The following is a 25,285-nucleotide window of genomic DNA, read 5'->3' as shown; positions in this document are numbered from 1 at the left end:
CACTGAACAGCACAGAGGGGAACCTATATTTTTGGGAAGAAAAGAAACAGTTTGGGTAACCACGTAAAATATTCTCCCGAGAATCATGAGCGCTTTTCCATCTGATTCCAGCTCCTCCAAGGAAATCACCCCGAGGTGAATGTTTGGGTCAAAGTTAAATACAGCTGCTTGGGGAGTTTGTGAGTATGAAAACAGACTAATTTGGGGCATATGTCATTTTTATGGCCCTAATTTCCTGTATTACATGCAGAAATGGTCCATAAATGGTACAGAAGAATTTAGTAAGCTGAATCCTAAAAAACCTTTTTTTTTAATTTGCAAAACTGAGTCTTTCTTTATGAAAGTATCACAAAGAAAGTCTTGACACCTCCATTTTTTGCAAGATCCTTTCCCTTCGAGTTCTTTGTGTTGCAAATCCCTATCCTAAGCATTCTTAGGTCTTCTATTGTTAAGATCGGGGGTTTTTTATCCACTGCTTTCTAAGAAGCTGTCAATCTTCTACTATTAATGTTTGGCACCTTTATTTATTCTTATGCTTCTAACATACAAAAATGCAAAGGTTGTTTATTATCACCTTGCTGAAATATTTCCCTAAACTAACCCTGTTTTATCTCTTTCTAAGGTGTTTTTTCCCCAGGCCCAAAGGAGAGTTACAATCATGAAAAATACAGCTATAAAAACAGATGAAACCATTACAATGATAAGATGTGTCCAACTCTTCCAAATGGAACAGAACATAAAAGAGGTGGGTCCCACAAAACAAACTTGTAAGAGGCTGAGGTAAAAAGGTGCGTCTTCAGCTTATGGCAAAATACAATAAAGATAACTGGACACACCTCAGTGGGGAGGGAATTTAGGGACTGCCACAGCCCACCCTCTCTTAGGCCTCTGTCTCCCAAGAGAGTCTCCTGTGCAGATCTTTAACAACCAGGTGTTAGCAGTCAGTTAAGTAAGGAGTCCAGAGAGAAAAGTCTTGATAATGCAGAAAAGGAGAGGGTATGAGAAAATTTGGATTGTGGGAGCGGAAAGTGTGGGAAGGCAACGATGCAGAGGAGAAAGTCGTGATGGAGAACTAATGGAGGGGCAGGAAGCATGCTCTCCAAGGAACAGTGTGAATGAGCTGTGGGGTGCTAGCCCCTGGGGGACCCCCCTGGAGTGTGACATCTAGGCTCAGGCTCTGGTATCTCCTGCCTGGAGAGCCACTGTCTGTCAGAGTAGACAATACCAGGCTAGGTGGACCAAAAGAAAATCTAGCTTGGTATGAAGCAGCTGTCGTTGGTTTCGTTTAACCCAAGTCCCCAGCTTTATCTGGGAGGTTTGAGCATCGTCCATATACCCTTAGGTGGATAAAAGCTTTATCATAGCCAGATGCCGTTCGTGGCTTGAGGTCTGGATTTTATTCCATGAGAAATTATATCTCTTGCAACTGAAGCGCTGATGTAGGGCGGGTGGTCTCTGAGCCAGATGGCTTTGTCCCAAATGTTCCAGATTTATGAATTTCTCCTGGTGTCATGAAGGAAATGGCAAGTTGCAATGCTTGTGGAAGGGTTCTCCTTGAACAGGTATCTATGAAAATAATATATATATATATATATATATATATATATATATATATCCTAGATTGTATATATTATCAGTGTATGAACATTCTTGGAGATGAGAGAAACGTTCCAATTTCTATTGTTCCAAAGAAGTTTATATCGTTTTATAGAATTACCCGGCATCCTGCCTCCTCCCTTTTGAGTTTAGTGCTCCCTTTTCTTTTTCCTGTTCTGATTTCATCTTTTAATAGGAATTTCATTCATTCTGGCCAGGATCCATAGAGCAACTTTAGACACACTCAAAAGCTCCTGAATCTTCTAATAGAATGATTGAAACCAGTGGTTTCCAAACTTTTTGGGACCACCACCCACTTGGTTCCATAAGCTCATCCCCGGTGCCGCCTACCCTATAAAAAAACCAACATTCAGAACAATGGTTAGCACAACCCACTAAGGAAGGTAACAACACAATACAATTCAAAACAGTAACAATGAATTGCGCATTTATTCAAAATTCAATTAAAACCAATGAGTTTAATTAATTCAGCAAAATGGATGAACTTGATCCAGTGATGCCAGTACCCCCTGCTTCCCCCTTGCCCCATAGCACCACCCTGAGTAATTCTCCCAGCCCTGAAATGGGGCAGCACCACCCACGTTGGGAACAACTGGTTTAAACTAACCTTGTGCCTGGCTATACCATAAACTGCTTTTGAAACCTTCCATTACAAAAGCACTTTGACAGTATGGTGTAGTGGTCAGGGTGTTGGGCTAAGTTACTGTGGTCCAAAGTAGGCACTGGGTGGAATTCAGTTCTTTAGTTCCCTGAATTTTTATTTTTTAAAAACCCTTTGTACAGTAGGTGAATGCCTACACATGTTCTCACACACCTGTCTTCAGTCCGGACAAGCAATAGACACTATCAGAGTTCAGAAACACAGCACAGCAAGGCAAAACTAGCTGGTGTGTGAAGCAGGGGTACTGAGGGGTATGCCTTGGGGGAGAGTATTTGGCTGTACAGTAGTATTTAATCCCTGGACCTGAGGTTCCTCACCACTTCCTTAGAGAAAGGATAGCATACAAATGAAATAATTCAGCCTGGGGTTTGTAGTTGAGGGAGTCTGCTGTTTAAGGAACACAAGTCCAAAGCCCCTTTGGGAAATATGGAATTACTTGCTTTGTTCTTTGGATCCTGACCTTATCTTCTAACTAACTGGAGACTTTATTCTTGCAGAAATATTTATTTATGCCATTTTTAATCATACTCTGCAATAAGATGAGTTGCTTCATTTCCTCACCCCCTTCTCCATCTTTGAAAGAAAACTGGCAGGCAGTGATTCTTGTCTTCTTTGAAACCTTACCTGAACCCATGAGCTGACTCCAATGAAATGCATCAAGGTTGTGTGAAGTGGTGCAAATGTTATATCAGATTTGTTCACTCTTTGGTGGCTCATTCCAACATGCTGCAGTTATCAAGGGAAAATGTGTGTGTGTGAACTGTCCCTCAGGCATTGGATTCTGAAGTTCATCTGAGTTCAGCTTTGGGATTCAGGATGGATGGATAGGTGGATTTTATTGCTACATCATCCAGCTCAAGCTGGTTCACATATGGCCTCCCATCCAGGCACTGGCTAGGTCCAGACCTGCTTAGCTTCAAGAAGCATGCTGCTTTTTCTACCTTCTATCCTAAGATACAAAAGCTAATTGACTATGAAAGTTTTGCAGCTCGGTTTCTGAAAGTGTTCAGATTGTGCAACTCTAATTCAAATCAATGTAGAGTTTGGTTGAACAGCATCTCTGTCAATCGTTCAAAGAATTAGTTTAGGGAAAAAAACTCCCAATAGGGGAGTTGCAGTAGCCCTTTGATCACTCTGGTTGTCCTTTCTGAACCTTTTCCAGCTCTGCAACATGCTGTTTGGGATGAGGAGACCAAAACTGTCCACAACTGGCTCCATTGAAAAAGCATTCGCCTGGATCCAAATAATGGCGAGTAGAGGAAAATCAGTCACTGATGCTGCTCTGCAAAGCCTCATTCAAGAGTCCATGCACTGCAGTAATAGGAGAGAGGATGATAATCGTTCTCATACTTCTCTTTTGGGTTTAGATTTGCTTTCCTTGGATAGCTCTCTAGGATAAGATGCAAAACAGTATTTCCATAAGATTTCAGATCTGTTCCACATGCCAAAACAGCCACACATTTGAATTCAACCGATTGAATTGGATCCCAACTAAGTGGAACTAAGGTCCCATTGAAATCAATGTGACAAATTAATCATGACTTAAGTTAAGGGGGAGGTACCATAACTCAGTGGCTTTATGTTCAAAAGGTCCCAGGCTCAACCACCAGCATCTCCAGGTAGGCCTGAGAACTCCAAAGAGTTACTGCCAGTCAACATTGACAATACACCAATGGTTTGACTTGGCAGAAGACAACTTCCAACGTTACTAAGTTCCATTGATTTCATAGAATCATGGAATCAAGAGTATTCTAGAGTTGGAAGGGATCCCAAGGGTCATCTAGTCCAACCCCCTGCAATGCAGGAATCTCAACTAAAGCATCCATGACAGCATAGGAACCAGATCCAGTTAACTTAGTCTGGGTCCAACCCATTGCATTGCAGATGACACATAGGGTAGTATAAAAGTTCTGTTGACGGTGATTAATCTGTGTTCGCTCCTTGGTGCATGATACAACTCATGAGTTATGAGTGTACATATAATTAACTAGCTCTACATGTGCTTTGGGACACTTTATCATCTCATCACTTGCTTTGTGATGGGGCCCTGACATTAATTAAAACGGGTTCCAGGGTTTAGCCCTGCCTCAAATTAAGCCCACTATGTTGAATGATAGTTTTGAAAAACCAAGGCCTGAGTGGCTTGCTAATTAACTCATTTCCCCTCCCAGCTTATGCAGTGAGTACAGTTGGTCAAGCCATCTGGACCTGCTGCTTTTCCTCTATTCATCTTCTTTCTAAAAGGCAATAGATTTCAAACGCACAGGTACGTCACATGCCATCTTTACAATGACTGCTTCCAATGCCCATTAAGACCACTGCTCGGAGCAGGAACGGACAGCACAATATTAGTATTGCAGTAATATCGTCATCCTATTACAGTTATAACTTCTAATGATGCATAGGGAAAAGATTCAAATGAAGCAAAGTTCAGCCATGTGAAATCACATCTGACCATGATGTCTGGGCCTCGGATTAATTATGGAGAAGTCAACACATCAAGTTAAAAGGGCTATAAGAAAGACACAACCTGATTCGAATAATAGAATCATAGAATTGTAGAGTTGGAAGGGACCCAAAGGGTTATCTAGCTCAGCTCTCTGCAATGTAGGTTTAGGAGGAGAGAGGATGCTCCAGGGCAGGTCCACAGGTTAGTGGTAGAGTGTCTGCTTTTCATGCATAAGGTTCCTGGTTCAAACCTTGGTGTCTCCAGGTAGCGTTGGGAAAGACTTCTGTTTGAAATACCGGAAAACAACTGCCAGTCAGTGTAGACAATATTGGGCTAGATTGAACAAAGATCTGACTCTGTACGCAGCAGCTTCTTTTGTTTTAGTTCCTGTGTTTACTTCTGAGTAGTGGCACCCTAGTGAAGGAATGCTGTCCCCAAAGAAGCTTGCCTGACACCTGCATTCAGCACCAGGTGAAGGCATTTTTATTCTCCCAGACTTTTTTAAAATGATGGTTATTTTGGGTGGTGTCCAATGCTAAGCCTATTCAGAGCAGGTCCATTGAAGTTAATGGGCACAACTAACTTAAGGTCAGTTATTTCATCGGGTCTACTCCAAGTAGGACCTTGTAGTTGGCTGCAAGCCTTTTGTGCTAGTTTACACACACACACTGATGCCAACTTTAATGTTCTTGATCTTACACTGCTTTCGCATGAATTATGGCGATGCAAGTTTCTTTTACTGATTGTTTTTATTTTGACCGCATTTGTATTGCATTTATTTTTAAATCTGTGAAATACCCAGAGGCATGGTTCATTGGGCAGGATATAAATGCTAAGAACAAATGAACACTTGAAACAGGTTATAAGGGGTTCAAATAAGTTTGACTTTCCTTTCTTTCTGCATCGGTGTCATGTGTGGAGCTGCTATTAAGGGCTGGTTAGAGGTTTGCGGGGAGCCCTTGGACTCCCCTCCCTGTTTGCACCCATCTCCTCTTCCTCCTCCCTGTTGCATATTCCTAGAGTGGGGAACCTTAGGACCAAAGGCTGGTTGTGGCCCTCAGGAGGTATGGCAGGCCCCATACCTCATTGCGTCTTCCTTGACTGCTTTTGCCTGGTTTGAATGCGTCTTGAATTCTGCTGATGACTTTTGCTTGTCTGGATGGAAAGGTAAGGACTGTGTGAAAGGGTGCAGAAATGAGCCTACCTGCATCCTCCTCCCATCATTCAATCATGCAGCTGTTGAGAGTAAACACCTGTAATAAATCAACACCTGCAATAAATCACCTGAACCGGTGCGGGGGGCAATAGAAATGTAGTCTCTTCTTCCGTCACTGATTCCTTCCACTTGTTGCCATGTAGAGTGTGTTTGTTCAGGCTTCCCTTCCTTCCTTCCTTCCTTCCTTCCTTCCTTCCTTCCTTCCTTCCTTCCTTCCTTCCTGTCCAGCTAGTTTTTCTCTGTATGCCTTGGTCTTGGAGCTTCCACTTGTTAACCTCATGACTCCATGATAGCAACATGTAAGCTTGTGCTCAGAATGGTTTTGTCTCCCAGGAGTAATAAACCTTAAGTTTCCTTATTCCAACAACCAGCCATCTTACCAGACTATTCCTGCACTCCATATATACACACACAAAACTTAATGTCTACCATTTTGGTCAATGCTAGGATGAGACGAGAGCTTCTGATTCCTTGTTGAGTAAGCAGGACCTTAGGAGACTTGCTGTCCTGCAACAATCGACCTCACCAGGACGTGGTGATCTTAGGTCTGTTTCTATACCAATAATTACACATCACAATGTACCAGGCAGGAATCCTGCCCAATCAACCCCCCCTTCCCACCCTCGTGGCATTCTAAAATTTGGATGGGATACAGACAGAATGCAAACTCAATTGTCTGTAGGACTTGCAAAAACAATCATGTGACCCTCTTTCTATTTGCATGTTAATGCCTGTGTTTTTTAGAGTCTCACTTAAGTTCTCGACGTACACTTCTATTCAGAGGCTCATGCTGTACTCTGGGTTTAATATACTATTTGCTTAATGGCCCATTGACATAATCATTTGATATAGATCCTAGTCATACCACATTACCAGGTTGTGATATATTAATATAGCTACATATTAATGTTGGATGGGAAACCTATTACATCATTATCCATGAGCAATTAGTTGCTATCTGTCGCAGGTATACACATCTAGAGCTAAGTCATTAGGGGCCCTGCATTTTCAAAGTGCTGGACACTCACAGTTAAGATTGAAATCAACTGGAAATCTTGCCAGATCTATCACTGATGTGTGTGTGCGTGCACAAAAAAGGATTTGCTATAATTTCCTACAAGTGAAGGCAAGAGGAGAGTGCAATTTCTCTAGAATAGTGAGAAAAAAGATGGGCTGTGTCCAATGTTAGTCCACTTAAGGTAGATCCATGGAAATTAATGCACACAACTAGCAGCTGAATACTTTTTTTGTTTTGTTCCAACAGGTTTTTCCAACTGGATAAATGGGTCTTTACCATGAGTGTCCTTTTGTTAGGATTTTCATCTTGTTTTAAATGTATTTGTAGTTTTTGTGTTTTTAATTGTCTTATGTGTCAATCACCTTGGTAAAGTATTGTAAAATGTGATTAATATATTAATTATAGTAATGATAACTTAGGTCCATTAATTGCAATAGATCTACTCTGGATAGGACCTGGCTGGAGACAATCAACATAGATTAAGGAACCATTTTGAGCTGCATTTCTTGCTGACCAAAATTGGTCTAGCTTGGCTGAAGATAAAGGTCTAATTTTGTGCATGTATTTTCATCAGAAGCTAGATAGGATTAGACAGAATAGGTTTACAAGGCTAACTGTGAAGGAGGGACAATGGATCACTCTGGATTTCTTTTAGAGTGTATAGCATACACCCAGTTTACAGTTCAATGCAACTATGATATTACTGATGAGCCTTGGATTCATTTGGATTGAGCTGACCCAAGGCGGTTTGGGCTCTGCAGGTGATCACTTTGTATTGTTTCAACAGTGAGTCAAATGTCAAATATAGATCTGCCAAAAAACAAACAAACAAACAAACAAAAACGGTTGGGTGGTATTTCATGGAAGCAGCAAAAACAGAATCCAACCACATGAAAAATATTAGCGTTTGCTCATAAAACACCTTTAGAAGAAGAAAACAATTTGGAAAACTGCACGATTGCTTCCATGTGTGTGCATGCAAATATAGATGTACAGTTCATAAACCTACCAAAAAGAATGATCCAATTCTCAAGTTGCTCTAAAAAGAAATGCCAGTTATTGTATCTGAGCGACAGTGCTCATCAGCCAAAAATACTTACCCAGTTTTTGGAAAGACCTTTCACTAAACATTGGATAGCTCCACATTGGCCAGATGTAGGCCATGTGCTAAATTACTCTTTATTACTGGAACGTATTTTGGGTTCAGGGCTACATAACTTTGGAAGCAACATGTTTGCCAAAACTATGGGATTTGCTATCACAGCTCAGCACGTTTCATTTCTAGCTTTTCATAGCTTTTAAACAACTGTTTTATATTTATTTGGACCTGATTTTATTGGGTTGTGGTAATTATTTTTGCTATTCGGTAGTTTCTTAACTTTATTATGTCTATACTTGCTTAGATTTTAACTGACCATTTTTTAATGAATTTTTAGAAGCTCTGGAAACCCTTATGGGTTGAAGTATAGAATAAGAATGTACAAAAGATACTAAAATTAATAAACAGTTTTGCTAAAAAATGGTATTGTTATGCCTTCTCCTGTTTTATATGTGATGAAATTTCAGGGATCCCTCAGAAAAACAATTTTTGGGTAGTGCAACCAGTTTGGCTGCACTGGGCACCACAACAATGATTTAGAACGGAGTGTGAGGGGCAGGAGACGCACCAATTTTTTGTCCATAACTGCCTTCAGAGTTCTGAAGGAACCTCCTAGCTGTGACTTTTTATAAGACTCAGCAGCAACTCCCAGCTGTTTCCATTTCTGCAGACACTGACCACTTTCTTACATAATTGTAAACTAGACTTGGCAGCTCATCATGATGTATCAGGAATGAGCTGTGTACTTGTGCACACTACAATATTACTCCCACTTAGTTCTTCCCCTGACCACAAGCTTATCATGGTTCATCCTCTGTAACAAGTCAACCACACACCATGGCTACAAGTTGGTGAGCAATCATGATTTGTTAGGGAGCAACAAGCCACAACTCCTGGTTTGAGGGTAACACAATCACCAAGGCCGCCTGGTTTGTTTATCACATACATGCTAGGCAACAAGTGATACACGAGCAAACTGGTAGCTGATGTCAAAGAGGACCATATTTGTGAGGAGACTGTGATTCCCGAGGAGTCTTCCCCTTATCCTGCGTTTTTGAGGGGCCGGGCTTTGCTGACTTTTCAACATTTCCCTGAATACATGGGAACCACTTGTCCTTGAGCAAACCCAAACACAAACCACAGGGCTGATCATGTGGGGTGTCTCCCAGAGGAATAGGCACCTGGGAAGCACACAAGAAATCAGCCCCACCCATGTGGATCACCTTCACCCCCAGATCTAGTTGGGTCCTATGCACCACTAACAGCTGGGCTCTTCCAGCTGTGGCATGATGCAACTTCAATGACTCAAGCATGTGGATGAAGCTGGTTGCATGTGTTCACCAGGTCCCCATTCTATATGATCAGCCCTGACTAGGTGGCCTGCATCATTCAGATGCAGCCCCCTACCCCATCGTGCTGGCTCACAGACGAGTGCTTCCCATGTGGTCAGGACAATGTTCAAAGGTCACCAGAGCTGGGCCAAAAAAAGAGACAAGGGGAAAGGAAGAGCAATTTTTGTCGGCTCCAGACATAGATGAAAAACCTTTGTCTCTTCCTCTTGAACTTAAGACAACTGGCAGCCATATGTGTAAGCAAACAAAAGTTTTACTACTTTGCTCTTACAGAGATCACTCTCAGATCTTTATTTCTCTGCCAGTTGGCTATGGAATGAAGAAGAACAATAGATTCAAGATAAAGCTATTTGCATTTGTGATGAACGCAAGGACTATCTACCTTGCATTATCCTAAAAAAAAGAAAGAAAAGAAAAATTAAACCACATTTTTAATTAACTGATAAACTATTAATCAAATTTTTGCAATGTTAGGTGACACATTATTCATTTAGATAGAATGACTGTGAACTTAACTAATCAAATCTGATTTGCTCACATATGCTTGATTGAAATACATTTTAACTAGTATATACAAAGAGAAAATCTTGGATTTCTTACCTAATCTTCAGAGTATACTGCTGAGTTAATAAGGGCAGTATTTTTTTTTTTAGACGAGACCACCATTTCTTAATCTGCATATCAAAATCAAGAGCAACTTAATTGCAAAACACATATTCCTGAAATCTAATCATTATACTGCTTTAGGGTATTTTATTGAAGCATGTTAAATTATGGACAGAATATTAATGATGAAGCTAATCAAACCCAATTAGTCACTTCTAACAATAGTCACATAAATATACAAGTCAGGTACTGAAGTACCGTAGGTAAGGTTTTAATTTTTTTTATATCAAATTCATGTGGTATTTATGAATTACATACTTGTTATTTTTAATCTAAAAATCTAGGACAGGTCATTTCAAAGAAAATGAACAGGGCTAAAAGGCAAATGAATCTCTTTCATAATATTTGTATTGGTGCTATTGGTTTTTCAATGTATATATATACTATATTGCTGCAATGCTGTGCATATGGAGAAATTATGTGAGCGGAAATACTGGAATGAAAAATGCATGTAGGAATTGCATTAAGAATATATCTAAATGCAGATTCTGCAACAGAAGATCAGTGCAGTGCAGATATAGTCATGTGTTTGCCTCTGAACATACCTGTGTAAGAATTTTGGTTTTACTGCAGGATCAGACCAAAAGCCTATCTAGTCCAGCATGCTGTTCTGACAGTGGCCAGCTCAATGCCTATGAAGGACCCATGTGCAACAGCACTCTCTGCGCTTACGATTCCGAGCAGCTGGAATTTAGAGCCATCATGGACTTGCAGCTATTGATCACTGTATTCTCCATATATTTGTCTACTCTGCTTTCAAAGGAACCAGAATGCAGTAAACCGCCTTCTGAACTTCATTAATTGTTTTGATTTTAATGTACTCTTTACCCCCCCCCCCCCACAGATGCATTTCTGTATGCATTGCTTGGCTGCAAAATTTGGAGAAGAGTGAATTTTGAAGGGTGTGTGTGCTTCAGTTAATGCATTGATTTGGAAAGGGCAAATTCAGTAGGGTGGCCATCAAGTGTGAACTGCATCTCTTCCCCAGCATCCCTACCTTTCAGCGGCTGATCACAAAGAAGCAGAAACAATCCTAGGACAATAGTTGAAAACAACAGAACGAAGATGGTGGTGTTTGGTGTGTATATAGCAGTGGAGTACAGAAATAAATAGTGAATAAAGAACAGGTTGCCTTTTTGTCTACCTTCCCTCCAGTAGTTGAGGTAGCTTTTTGCAAGCACTGTCACTTTACTTCCAACAACAACAACAAAACCCCACAACAGATGCAGACTTCACAAGGAAGCAACCAGAGACAAAGTAAGTTCACACATGGCTCAAACACCAGCTGAAACATGCAAGACAATAACCTTGCTTGGGTGTTATTCCTGAACAGGCTACCCCATGGGGCCATGAACACAAGCCCAGCTCCTAGCCTGACCCTTTCCACATTGAATAGGAATGTCATATATTCTCCTGAACATGGTTACAAGCCTCCCTGTGATCAGAAACCCCAATATTGCAGGATTCCTGCCTGCAAAAAGGTTCACAACACGCTAAGGATCCCCCTTTAGACCTTTCCGCTCACCATGGGTGAAGCAGCTACATGTCAGGATGTTGGGGAAGAAAGAGACATGTGTGTTCGTTCCTGCACCATGAATTGAGATACTACATGTAGGAATAATGTTTTGCTGCTAGCTGCAAAGCAAGCCATTGTGAGGCCAGATGGCAGCCCATAATTTAGGGTATCCCGCAATTTGGGTGTCATGTACAAAAAGTCCCCAATATTCACCTATCCACGTGACTGCATGGGCAGCACCTGTCTGGCCCATCCCCTCTGCAGTTGAGATTGGGGTGTGGTGAAAACTTAGTAACCTTAGGGGAAGGCTGGGGGACATGTGGCCCTCCAGGCGTTATTGGACTCCCATCATCCCCAACAAGCATAACTAATGGGCAGGGATGATAGGAGTTGGGAGTCCAACAGCACTGGAAGACCAAAAGTTCCCCAGCCCTGCCTTAGGGACAGGTGTACTAGTAGCACAGAGCAGCAAGTGCACCTAACCTCACCTGGAAGCTTTGGTTGGGACATCGCCTGACCTGCTCTGGCTTGTGGTGCAAGAAGACTACATTGATTAGATTCTCCACAATTCTTTCTTCTGGCCAGAGTAGGGCAGGCCAACATCCTTCAGATCCCAGGTCAATCTGATTTTGGAACATAGGAAACATAGGAAGCTATCTTATATTGAGTCAGACCACTGGTCCATCTAGCTCAGTACTGTCTGCACTGACTGGCAGCGGGCCTCCAGGATTTCAGGAAGTTCTCCCATCCCTACCTGGATATGAACCTGGGACCTTCTGTTTGAAAGGCAAATGCTCTACCACTGAGTTATGGCCCTTCCCCCATTTTGCAGTCTGGATGCACGAAGTCTACTAAATGTACATTCAATTGTAGTTACAGTATCATGAGAATGTAAGAAGAGTTTTCTGGAGCAAGCCAATGGCCCATCAAGTCCATCATCCTGTTCTCAGAATGCCACAGGGCTATCCCCCATCAAAGTCCACTGAGCTGCCTTCAGAAAGGGGTTGTTTGGGTTTTCTTTTGCATGATTTTGCCATGTAAGCTAGTAATGTTGCAAAATCCTTTTTGTGATGTGTATGTACATGGTTCCCACTTTAGAATTTATAAAAGATTGAAAGGATTTGTGCTCTTAAACCATTTCTTAGGCAGTTTTTAAAAAATGTATATCTACCACCCACTGGATCTGCTTCAGTATTGGCATAAAGAATAAGAGGCTGTGGTTTCTCTCAATTTGTTTCACAGCCTCACTACAGTTCCTGTTTTTAATAAAGATTAATGCAATGCTCAGTAGCATTTGGAAGTTGACTGGGAAGAATTAAACAAAACTGGTGGGGAGTCAGTAAATAGGAGATGCCTTGGGCAGGAGAATACGGTTTGTTAGAACAGAACAGATGGTAAGGAACAATACAAAAGGTGAAGGAAATAAAAGGAGTAGTGGGCACTAAGGGAAATAGATTGAATTTTAGCTGTTAAAAGCACCAAGTTTGTTAATGAATATATTATATCAAAATGAATAGGGAAAATAAATACAAAGGGCTTGTGTCATTGTGAGGAGTGAAACAAAACATGAAAATAAAAGGATAGGTAAGGACTTTAAAAATAAACAGGGTAACAACGAAACATTAGCAGTGAAGCTGCTTATTTTTCATGCTTGCCTGAAGGCAAGGAAATTGGTAATGTTCCATTGTTCCCTCTTGTGGGTGAGGTACTAGAGTGAAGTCACTTAAGTCCCAGGCAAACGGGTTGGTTTACCTTATTTATTGAGGACATCTTGTTCCAGCTTGCCTTTAAAGTGAAGTCACAACCATCTGAATTTGGAACCGAGTGTCCTGTTTTGCAAATAGATTGCAGCCAGATGCAGTTGATTAGATCACAAAATTCCTCCTTTTCGGAGCAGAGGAAGGGAAAGGAGGAGGCTTGTGGAGTGCAGCTGAAAATTTGGGCTATGAGGATGTACAAGAAATTTGTAAGTCTTGATCGCAAGCTTAGGAGTGATAGCACACTGGCTCAATCTAGCTCAACTGCAGGTGCTCAGAGAACATACAGATAATGGGAAGGCCCTTTTTTACATCTGCAGGTGTGGCAGTGGATGTGCTAGATTGATGTCTGGCCTCAGGGACTGTATAAGTGCCAATAAACGGAAGTTTAATCCTTGTAAGATTGAGGCGCTGTTCCCTAGACTAGTGGGATGTGGTATGGCCTGCTCTAGGTGAGGTTACACTCCTTCTGAAGGAGCAGGTACAAAGCTTGGAGTTGCTTCTGGATCCACTACTGTTGCTTACATAAGAATGTAAGAAGAGCCTACTAGATCAGACCAATAGCCCATCTAGTCCAGCATCCTGTTCTCATGAACCAGCCCAGATCCTGTACTTGTCATCTGAACCCTTTTTCTGTGTGCTTCCTCTGAATAGCGTGGAGCGTGGTGACATAAGAGAAGAGTGGTGGCTCATTGTTTGTGAAATGCTCTCCCCACTCATGCCCCCCACCCAACCTATTTGTTCTTAGGTACCTGGCAAAACATTTTTATTCACTAAGTCCCAAAACAGCTGGAGGGCCAAGTTTGGCCATCACTACACTAAGGCCTTTGGACCTTAATTTTCTCCTTATCTTTTAGTGGGGTTCTGTTGGATCTGCTCTTTTATATATGTAATTGATGAGCATTTAGGGGTTGTTTTCCCTCTTGTTTTTAAAAGTAAATTTGAATTCACCTTTCTGAAAAAAGCAACTAATAAATAGAACAAATAACTCTCTGAGCCTTATTTTTTATTTATTTTATTATAGATAATGGTTTTTAACCAGGGATCTTGAGACAGTATAAACTATATTGTCTAGCTGTTTCCTCACCTGGCAGTGATTACTAGACCAGATCTGCTTAACTTCAGGAAGGTTGCTGCTTCATGTACTTTCATACTATGCTCTTAGAAGAATGAAACATTTTTTATCATCTCATCCAGTAACCAGGTGGACCTATTCTCTATAAATAGATCAGTACTTTGGAAAATTCCAGACTGGGAAGCAGTTTAGAAAGGAAGGAATTTAGTTACAGCATGCAAGGGCCCTAAAGAACCCATTTACTTGTGAATAATTCCAGAGAACTTCACACAATCATGACTTTCTCAAAACTTCAACTGTTCCCCAAGGTCTCTTCTAACAGGAAATGTAAAGCATGCAAGCCCCATTCTTTCCATTTCCCTTTGATCTGCTTTCCTCTGGTCTGAAGACAAAAGCAAGGCCCTAAGAAGTATTGTGTTTTGTCTCTGCTGCACCTGGTAAAAGTTCAAACTCTTGTCTTCTTGACCTAGGATATGCAACCACTTTCACAAAGTTCCTCTGAAAAATAGCAAGTCCCCTCAAGCTGCTGTGCTGGTGCAGCTGCATGGTTCAGAGCTGACATCTCAGGCACAAATTTCATGGAGAGATGCAACATTGAAAGCTTATTACATTGATTAGACATTTGTATGGGAATAGTAAAGAGGCATTGTGCGTGCATGGGTGTGTGTATACTGGGCAAGCTGCTCAACTTTAAATCCATCCAGCTAACTTAGAGACAATGGAAGCCCAAAGCCTTGATTTATTGACGTAATCTGTGGCAAATACTTGCAGGCTGGAATATATAACTCTGATACTATGACATCTTACCTTTAAACAGTTATATGCAATGCTATCTCTACATAGAGGAGGCTTTATTTGGCTACAACAACTCAATGCTCTAAACTGACAAAGCACTGCAAAATACCATAGATAAATACTCCTCACTTGAAGCACCTTTTGACCACAGAGTGCTGCAGCAGTCTGGCTTAAATAAAAAAATATGTTACCCCCAAGCATATTTAGTAATTAATAACTAGCAATATTATTGATTGATTCTGGCAATTTATAAACCACTTATTTGAAAGTACCTCTAAGCAGTGTACAATAAACTTAAAAAAACACATCCAGATAAAGTTAATTAAAAAGTTTGTCACTTAAACTGCAGACTGAAATACCATATTTTCCGCTCTATAAGACGCACCAGACCACAAGACGCACCTCATTTTTGGAGGAGGAAAACAAGAACAAAATATTCTGAATCTCAGAAGCCAGAACAGCAAGAGGGATCGCTGCGCAGTGAAAGCAGCAATCCCTCTTGCTGTTCTGGCTTCTGGGATAGCTGCGCAGCCTGCATTCGCTCCATAGGACACAAACACATTTCCCCTTACTTTTTAGGAGGGAAAAAGTGAGTCTTACAGAGCAAAAAATACGGTAAATAGGTTGTCATTAGGTGCCAGGTTTTCAACAGGGAATGGACTTTTCTGGTCTCAATGGAAAGGGAGTTCCACAAAGCTGGACCCTCAGTGCTGAATGAAGGATGGCTCCTGATGGATATGATCTGTGTACCCAAGCTACGGAGAAAATCGCTGACCTCAGTGATTGCGCAGGGATATAACTATATAGGCATCCTGGGCCCAAGTTAAGGTCCTTGTAAATTAATACAAGAACCTTGAACCTGGTCCTGTAACCAATGCAAGCTTTTGAGCACTGGAGTTCCATACTAGCGATAATCTGTCACCATCAACAGCCATAGTATTTTGCACTAGCTGCAGCCTGAGGGTAGCCCTAAATTGAGTGCATAAGAGAAAGAACAGTAATAATAGCAAAGTTCCTCCTAACCAAAATTCAAGATTAACATGCTTTGTAGATGTAGAAGTGTTTTGATCATACCCCAGCATGATCTGTAACGGCTGGTTTCAGAATTAACTGCAACCTTGGTCAGGCTTTATAGATTTTTTATATATCACAACAATAGTTTTGATGTTTAGAACAGCCTTGCAGCTGTTCCATCAACATTTTATGCCATAAAAGGACAGAGAGAGAAAAGAGGAATTATAAGATATTGAGATGAAGTTGATGATGACCAGCCATATTCACCAACACCCACGTCCTGGGCTAGATTCATCTCTTGGGTTTCCACTTGGCATTCCATAAGCATAGCACATGGACTATCACTTTCAGTTCTAGTTCAAATGTTGTTGTTTTTTTGTTGTTTTTTTAAATCCAGCTTTGAAGTCTTAAATATGGTGACAGCTGGAATTGCATCTTCTTTTGGGTAGAAGCTCTTTCCATCCTCTAAAAGTGGACTAAAGGCTATTTGCTTAGCAAACTTGCACACCTAGCCTTCATCTTCTAAACCAAGTGATCCCAATAACAAAATGCACCTGCAGAGTCTATGCTTGTAGGATGCTAAAATTGTTCTCAGTGAGAAACTCAAGACCTGACTTTTCATTCGAATTAACTCTCAACAGGTGACATAAACTGATATCACTGTTTTAAATACAGTCTATCAGTAGAGCTGCATGTAATTCTATGATTCTGGGCATAGGAGCGAACTCCTAGGGGCTGAGGTTCCTTTGTCCCCCCCCATAAAATATTTGAAGCCCCCCCCCCAGTTGATGGGCATTGCCATTCAAATGGTGTGTGTGTGCCACGTCATGTGAACAATTATGTGGGGTGAGGCCTACTTGCCCCCCCCCCCCATATTTTATTCAAGTGGTATCCCTGATTCTGGGCGAGGCTACAGTGAAGTCTGGAAGAAGCATGTTGGCCGGCAAAGGGGACCAGATAGCAAGAGTGATCAACAAATAAAGACAGTAGCAACATAACACCCCAGCTCTCCAGTATATCTAGGCTCTTGCCCCAAGTGCTATGAATCATTGCCCTCAAGCATCCACAGAGCAAAAAAATAAACACAGGAGATGGTGGCAATAAGTCTACAATAAATTGCGGGTGTAGTGACTGCGTTGTGGCTTTGTTTTTTAAAAACTGTCTCTCCCAGAAGAATCATGGAACTATACGTGACGTGTAGTTCTACCTTAAGTAAAAAAGAGTCAGAATCCATTAGGTATGTATCTGGTTAGCTTTGAAAGTTCAAAATTGACAAGTTCAAAAGTTTACCTCCGTAACACAGAAAACATGGGGAAAGTCCACTAAAGTGACACTAATCTTATTTAAGCCAGATTTTCTCCCGCATGAGACTGAATGCAGAAAAGCTGGAATTTCCAGGTGATGCTAATCAGACCCAGCAGAGAAGCAACTAGAAAGCATACAAATTAGCCCTCCAGTTTCTACAATAACAGCAAATAAGAACTGGATTCAGTAAGGTATCCATGTGATATGGGAACTGAGGAACATGCTACTGGTGTGATCTGTTACTTTTTTCATTTTAGCCCCAAATCTCAATTCAAAGGTAAATTTTAGACGTTTACTTCAGATTTTGAAATCTGATTCCCAGGAATATACTGATCAGCTGGTGACAACCAGCTACTCTCCTCTTTCTTCTGCTGACTTGCCACTAATTATGTTGTTGAGCTGGGGGAATGAAAATACTTTGGCATGCTTTGTGTTACTCCTGAAGCCTCATTGTTTCTGCTTTGTGTGAGATTTTCTTAGCAAAGGAGGAATAAGAAGCTAAAATTAAGTCCCGTCCTTAATCTTCTTTATTTTAGACCAAGCATATCCCATCCCTACATGCTTCCCATGTAAGAATTTCACGGGTTAAACTATACACACTGAATTTTTGCCTAAAGTGATGTATCATATTCTTCTACGGAAGTGTCTGCCTGACACGGTTAGAATATTTTTCCTGTGGCAGATTAAATGTAGACAGTTCAGTAACCACCCCACAGTTCGGTTTGTATATTAACGGCAATATAGTCAGTACTCTGACAAATGACGTACATTGTGAAATGTTGCCAATTGCCGGCGTTGAACTAGACTGCAGATGCCGTGTATTTTAGTCACTAAAGCAAAGATTAGTGGCATACCCACTGGTGAAAAGTTGTATAAATTGACACAACTAGAGCCATTTGTGTGCTTTCTCACCAAATTTAACAGATGCAAAATGGTGCTTGTTGACATAAATTTACTGCACCATGTCTCATTTGTTTACTTCATGCTGGTTTGTGCTCTATCATGGCAGCAGAGTCAATTTTAGAGGGCGGCGGTGCTTCAATGTTCTGTCTTTTGGCTTTCCCAACAGTTTGTGAAACAAACAGGCATTTTGTAAAGCTTTCAGTATCCATAGCATCTGAATGCCACATATTAGCAAGTTCCTGATTATAAGACTGATTACTTAATTAGGATGTTTCTAATGTTCAAGAAGTGAAGTAAGAGTGTCAAAAGGAAGTTATTTAGTAAGAAGAGCATTAAAAATAATAGATTTACATAAAAGATGTAAAACTATAAACTTCTTGCTGGGTGTGCTGAGAATTATGCAAGAGTTGTATTCAATGCAAAGTTACTGTAATAATTTCATTCTGTGGAAGAGTGAGGCTGCATATATCTAAGGCTCATATTCTTAAATGTACTACTGATCTAAGAATAGGGAAGATATTTGATTCAGTTCACATTAAAAGGCATATCAGCCAAATTCGCACTTTCAAAACTTATATGAGAACCAAAACACAGCTATCCTTTGAAACTGAATCCATGGGACTGAAACTGCCTTGGTCGCACTGGTTGATGATCTCCGGCGAGCTAGGGACAAAGGTGAGAGTTGTTTCCTAGTTCTGCTGGATCTCTCAGCGGCGTTTGATACCATCGACCATGACATCCTCCTGGACCGTCTTGAGGGGCTGGGAGCTGGGGGCACTGTCATACAGTGGTTCCGCTCCTTCCTCCTGGGCCTTGTTCAGAAAGTGGTGGTGGGGGATGAGTGTTCAGACCCCTGGGCCCTCACTTGTGGGTTGCCTCAGGGTTCCGTCCTCTCCCCCATGCTTTTTAACATCTATATAAAGCCGCTGGGAGAGATCATCAGGGGGTTTGGACTGGGTGTCCATCAATATGCAGATGATACCCAGCTCTACCTCTCTTTCAAATCAGAACCAGAGAAGGCGGTGAAGGTCCTGTGTGAGTGCCTGGAGGCGGTTGGAGGATGGATGGCGGCTAATGGATTGAAGTTGAATCCTGACAAGACAGAAGTACTGTTTTTGGGGGACAGGGGGTGGGCTGGTGTCGAGGACTCCCTGGTCCTGAATAGGGTAACTGTGCCCCTGAAGGACCAGGTGCACAGCCTGGGAGTCATTTTGGACTCACAGCTGTCCATGGAGGCGCAGGTCAATTCTGTATCCAGGGCAGTTGTCTACCAACTCCACCTGGTACGCAGGCTGAGACCCTACCTGCCTGCGGACTATCTTGCCAGAGTGGTGCATGCTCTAGTTATCTCCCGCTTGGACTACTACAATGCGCTCTACGTGGGACTACCTTTGAAGGTGACTCGGAAACTACAACTAATCCAGAATGCGGCAGCTAGATTGGTGACTGGGGGCGGCCCCCGAGACCACATAACACTGGTCTTGAAAGACCTACATTGGCTCCCAGTAAGTTTCTGAGCACAATTCAAAGCGCTGGTGTTGACCTTTAAAGCCCTAACGGCCTCGGCCCAGTATACCTGAAGGAGCGTCTCCCCCCCCATTGTTCTGCCCGGACGCTGAGGTCCAGCGCCGAGGGCCTTCTGGCGGTTCCCTCATTGCGAGAAGCAAAGCTACAGGGAGCCAGGCAGAGAGCCGTCTCGGTAGTGGCGCCCGCCCTGTGGAACGCCCTCCCATCAGATGTCAAAGCGATAAACAACTACCTGACATTCAGAAGACATCTTAAGGCAGCCCTGTTCAGGGAAGTTTTTAATGTGTAATATTTTAGTGTTTTTTGGTTTCTATGGAAACCGCCCAGAGTGGCTGGGGAAACCCAGCCAGATGGGCAGGGTACAAATAATAAATTATTATTATTATTATTATTATTATTATTATTATTAAAGTCACATATCCGAATTTTGTGATGTAGTTCTCTAGTGAAATAATGTTCACAAAAATGCATCCATTAGGAGAACATGTGCATAAAAATGAGATTAGTGAAAATAGCACACAGGAATACACCATATTATGGGAAAATACTTGCAAAAATGTGTACATTTCCATATAAAAATATGTTTATTAAGAGACATTCACACTAAAACACTGACATATTTTCAGGAGGGGGGAAATGCTGCAAAAATGTAGAGAACTGAATGTAGGAAAAATAAGAAACTGAAAGAACCAAAACTGATTGATCCTACCATCGCTGTCTAAGGGGTATGCGAAGCTTAACAAAGATTCACCCAATTCCATTGGATTCATTTCAATTGGACTAAAAATGAGGCCTCTATTTTAGGTAACCATAATGGTTGTGACAACAAGATTTTTAAATGTTTCAAAGCTTAGAGACAAGAGTAGTGAAATGTCAGTTGTTGGATTGCTGTTTTTTTTAAATACAATACTTCCTCACAACAAATATCCAATTAAGGAGTAACCTGGTAGGTCAGGGGTGGGGAACCTTTGGCCCTACAGGTGTCACTGGAGTACAACTCCCATCATTGATGGCCATACTCTCTGGGGCTGATGGGAGTTATAGTCCAAAAGCATTTGAAGGGACACAGGTTCCCCACCCCTGTGGTAGGTGATGGGGCAAACAATGCTGCAAGAAGGACCTCTGTTCTATTCATCAGGGGGTCAAACTAGACAGGATATTAAATGTATGTATGAATGAATGTAATGTGTCTAATCTTGGGGTGGATTGTTCCCCCTGCCTTTAAGTGAGCCCTGAAAAACTTGTTTTGGGTAAGCTCTGACCACAAATTTTATTTTGAGAGCCTGAAGGAACATTGCTTCGTACCTACACTTCACAATTCTAGAATAACAAATCATCCTGTATAATTATTTTTTTAAAATCTGGATTTTACAGACACCACGATTTCCAGTCTAACCCAATGCTTTGTTATTACAATGGTAAGCAACATGTTTACTCCTTGCCTAAAAAGCATATTCTATAACAGATACCTTTCCCCTTATCAAATTATGGTTACCCACTTGATGGAGGAAGGCACCACACCTACTCAGAGGAGCATGTCTCTGTTATCACCTTGTATATGCCAGGTCTAAGACCTGTCACTTGCAAAACAGATTGTGGGACAAAGCCATGGCTGAAACAACAATCTGATGGCATTGTAAACACTCTCAAATATTTGTAGGATAGAGAAATGAAACAATGTATAGATATAAAAAATGTAACAAGTGTCACCAACTTTTGGGAGCCCAAGGGCACACCTGCAAATCAGAGCAAATGTTGCAGACACCACACACACATAAACACACACAGTGCTGAAATACAAACAACAGCCTATTCTATTTCCTGTAAGAGAATGTTTTTAAGCACTTTGAGGGGGAAAGGAGGGGACCCTGTCGGAGCTAGGGAAGGCCTCTGCAGGCACTGGCAACCCCTACAATATGGATTCAACGTATGTAGTCTTCCATTGCTTGGTATATGTGTTCTTTTCTTTCCCCAGTCCTTTTGTGAAGATTTACAAGTCTAGCCTACCCCGTTAGGGAAATGATTTCTTCCTCTCTAGGGAATGGATAAAAAGCAAAGAGCAAGTCTAGCTCAATTTGAATGATAACCAAGGCAGCAAAAATCTAATAGCTCAATGTTTTGCCAGTGGAGAAAAACTCTTCCCGGTGATTGGCTTGCAATAATTATTCTTACAACACACTTGCAATAGTGTGTATTTCTTTGCGTTTTGCCACACGTTTTAAATATTTTGGTTCAAATTCTGTTAACAATTATTTCACGATAAGACTCAGATTTAGAAGTCACAACCTAAAGTTCATTATTTTAGAGCTGGCTAGCCATTGTATTTTGACACAGGTTCTTGGATTATTGGACTTACTTCTAAGTAGTTAAAAATCATAGAGCTCAGTGAGATTCGTTCCCAGGGTTGAATTCAAGTAAGTTCTACTCAGACTACAACTATTGAAATTAATGAACCCAAGTTAGTAATTAATAAACTTTAATGGGCCTATGCCGAGTAGGAATTTTATCTCATATTTCAGGTTCTACAAATGCCAGAACTGTTGGGTAGTAATCCTACTCAGAAGTAAACCCTACTGAATCCAAGGGGGCTTACTCCCAGCAGGTAAGACAAGGCCTAAAGCCTTCATCTTTCTTAAGAAAGCATTTCTTGCTTCATCTTACTTCGGAGCAGATATGGGTAGGATTGTGTTGCAATAAGCATTAAAGCTTATTGCATACATGGGTATGGCGTAAGAATTTTATGTTTTCTTTTTTGTGGTTTTATACAGGCAACCCCATTTATGTGCATTCCATAGGTGTGTGAATGACAGCACACAAACGCATCATGCCAAACCCAAAGTGACCCAAAAACTTCACAAAAAATTGTGGAAGGGGGTGTTTGCAGGCTTTCTCAATGGTGTTTCAATTATATGTGATTACACTTAAATGTGCAGTGCCTTGGAACACAATTCCTCATGTCAATGGGTGGTTGCCTGCCTGTACTGCAAACTGCCCTGTGACCCTCAGAAGCAGGGCGTTATATAAATTTAAATAAAAAGCAGTGACCCTAATCCTACCTACTCATAAATAAATCCCATTGATCCGAAGGGGACTTACTCCCAGCAGGTCACTGGGATGAGGCCTGAATTCAACCTCTTTCTCAAGAAGTATCACTCAGATCACCTCTTGGGTAGCCCCAGGTAGGGCTTGCACTGCAACACACATAGAAAGCTCCAACTAAGTCCTATTGTGAGCAAGCACTTCTTACTGCTGCTTACCTCTTGAGTAGCTGCAGTAAAAACTGCATGTACATGAGAGCAGCCTCAGAAGCAGTAGGCCCTATCCATGCCTATTCAGAAGCAAGTCCTATTCAGATTTCTGACACTGGAAAGAACAGGTCTCTGAAAATAAAGAGACGACATATGTACTTTTGTAAGCCAAGAAAACCCTCAATTAAAACAATTTTTAAAAGATGTTATGTTTAAATTAGATCGAAAGAATGGATTTCTGGACCAAAGCTCACAATTTGAAAAAGAACTCTTACAAAATAAGGATAAACTTTTGTCTAAAATGTAAAATTTTCTACTAGAATGGGAAGCAAAAGACAAATTTGTTAGCGCCTCAATGACACACTAGGCAATAGATATAGGACACAATATAGATCTCAACCTCTAGGAGAAACTTTGGAAAAGTGATCTGAAATTTATAGCATGTTATTCATTGAAAGAGAATTACCTGAAAATGATTAATAGATGGTACTTAACTCTGAATAGGTTGACTAAGATTTAAAAAACAGAATCAGATATGTGTTGGAAGTGTAAAGAAGCAGAGGGAACTTTTTTTTACATGTGATGTACATGTAAAAAGATAAAAGTGTATTGGGAAATGATTTATAATGAATTGAAAAAATGTTTAAAACTACTTTCTGGAAAAAAAACACCACCTAGAGTCCTTTTTGTTGGATATAACTACCGGTAATTCCTAGGTGTCAGTAAAGGTTGTTTATGTATGCAACAATTGTGGCCCATGTGTAGTTAGCCCAAAAAATGGAAAGTGAGCAAGGTCCTTCCAACTTAAGCTGACAAAATATGCAGAACTTGCAGACTTTATAAAGAGATCAAGAAGAACATGCATTTAAAGAAGACGGGAAAACATTTATTGAATATATGGAAAATAACTGCATACAGCTGAAAATGCTGGCAGCGTTAAGATAAATCCAACAGAGTAAGTAAGTTTTGATGGATGTAAAAGTGGAAAACTTTGATTTGAATTGTTATAGTAAAATATGCATATGTAAAATGAACCATGGAAAGAGAAGAAGGGAAGTTACTGGATATTTTAAAAAGTTTGTAAGATGCTTCTTTGGAAATATAAAATTGAAAATTTGATAAATATATATGAGAGAGATACATTTTTATGAGAGAGAAGATGTCAGTCCTATTGAAGCCAAAGGCACTTATTCCCCTCAGGTAAGCGGGTTTAGGACAGCTGCCTTCAGGTAAGGCAGCCAGCCGGGCCTGATCCTGCGGCGCGTCCGAGAGAAGCTGTGAGGGAAAGTGGCGGCGGCGGCAGCTCCTCCTCCTCCCGCCGCTGCCTCCTCCCCTTTCCTCGCCTCCTCCCGGCGGCGGCGGCTACCCAGAGAGCTGCACAGCCACGGCCAGGCAGGCGCGAGGAACGGGCCTCAACCGCCGCTTCCTCCTCCTCTTCCTCCTCCTGCGGGCCCGAGTCCACCAGAGGCTGGGGGCGAGGGCGACGCTCCATCCCCGGCGGCGCGGCGACAGCACCCGCTACTCCGACTTACCCCTGGGCCCCGGCTGAGGAAGCGGCGCCGGCGCGGCCCAGCATGCGAGTGTGAGATGTTTCGCCCGTTGTCGTCGGCAGCAGCAGCGGCTCCTGACTGGGCCCAGGCGGCTTCGGCGGGCCCGGCGCGGCGGATGCGACTCCGGAGCCGGCGCTTCGCCCTCCACAAACATTTCTATAGGACTCATTCGCCTTGCTGAGGAGAATATATATCTATATATTCTCAATATATATATTGAGGAGAGAGAAACACATACGCAGGACCAAAAACAAAACCCCCTCCCCTCATAAGAGAGAGAGAGAGAGAAGTAAGAGGCAGGCAGAGGCCTAAAGCCTTCCGAGCGGCCGTTAGTTTTCGCCCCTCATCAAGGCTCCCCGCCCGCCCCCCGCTCACGCCACGCGCAGGCACCGAAACTCACACCCCCGGGGCCCCGTTAGGTCCATGGAGGCGGCCGGCCGAGCCCCGCCGCTCAGCGCCGCCCAGCTGGGCCGCCTGCGGGACGAGCATGGAAAGGTAAACTGGGGGCGGGGAAGGT

General features: G+C 41.9%; 1 protein-coding gene and 1 long non-coding RNA gene across 4 annotated transcripts in view; one reads left to right on the top strand and one right to left on the bottom strand.

Moving 5' to 3' along the window:
• Positions 1-9,647: 9,647 nt before the first annotated feature.
• On the bottom strand, positions 9,648-24,877 carry LOC310849832. 2 transcript variants are annotated; one of them, XR_014567111.1, is made up of 4 exons: positions 24,751-24,877; positions 23,228-23,350; positions 10,013-10,086; positions 9,648-9,805 (listed from the first exon to the last, which is right to left on the bottom strand). It is a non-coding gene; the product is annotated as an uncharacterized lncRNA (long non-coding RNA). The 2 variants fall into 2 exon arrangements; XR_014567112.1 differs by lacking the exons at positions 9,648-9,805; positions 10,013-10,086 and adding an exon at positions 10,093-15,390.
• URI1 (URI1 prefoldin like chaperone) overlaps positions 24,561-25,285 on the top strand; it is a 46,590-nt gene continuing 45,865 nt past the window's right edge. Inside the window, exon 1 of one of the 2 annotated variants that reach the window (XM_083750515.1) lies at positions 24,561-25,263. In XM_083750515.1, the coding sequence (XP_083606641.1) occupies positions 25,192-25,263 (72 nt within the window). In that variant the 5' untranslated portion in view covers positions 24,561-25,191. The remainder of the gene's footprint in view (positions 25,264-25,285) is intronic. The other variant, XM_083750517.1, reaches the window with a different exon arrangement.

This window comes from Podarcis gaigeae, assembly GCF_964106915.1.
Source record: "Podarcis gaigeae genome assembly, chromosome: 8".
NCBI classification, from domain to species: domain Eukaryota; kingdom Metazoa; phylum Chordata; class Lepidosauria; order Squamata; family Lacertidae; genus Podarcis; species Podarcis gaigeae.
Note: the sequence above shows the minus strand (reverse complement) of the source record. Positions and strands in the feature narration are given on the sequence as shown.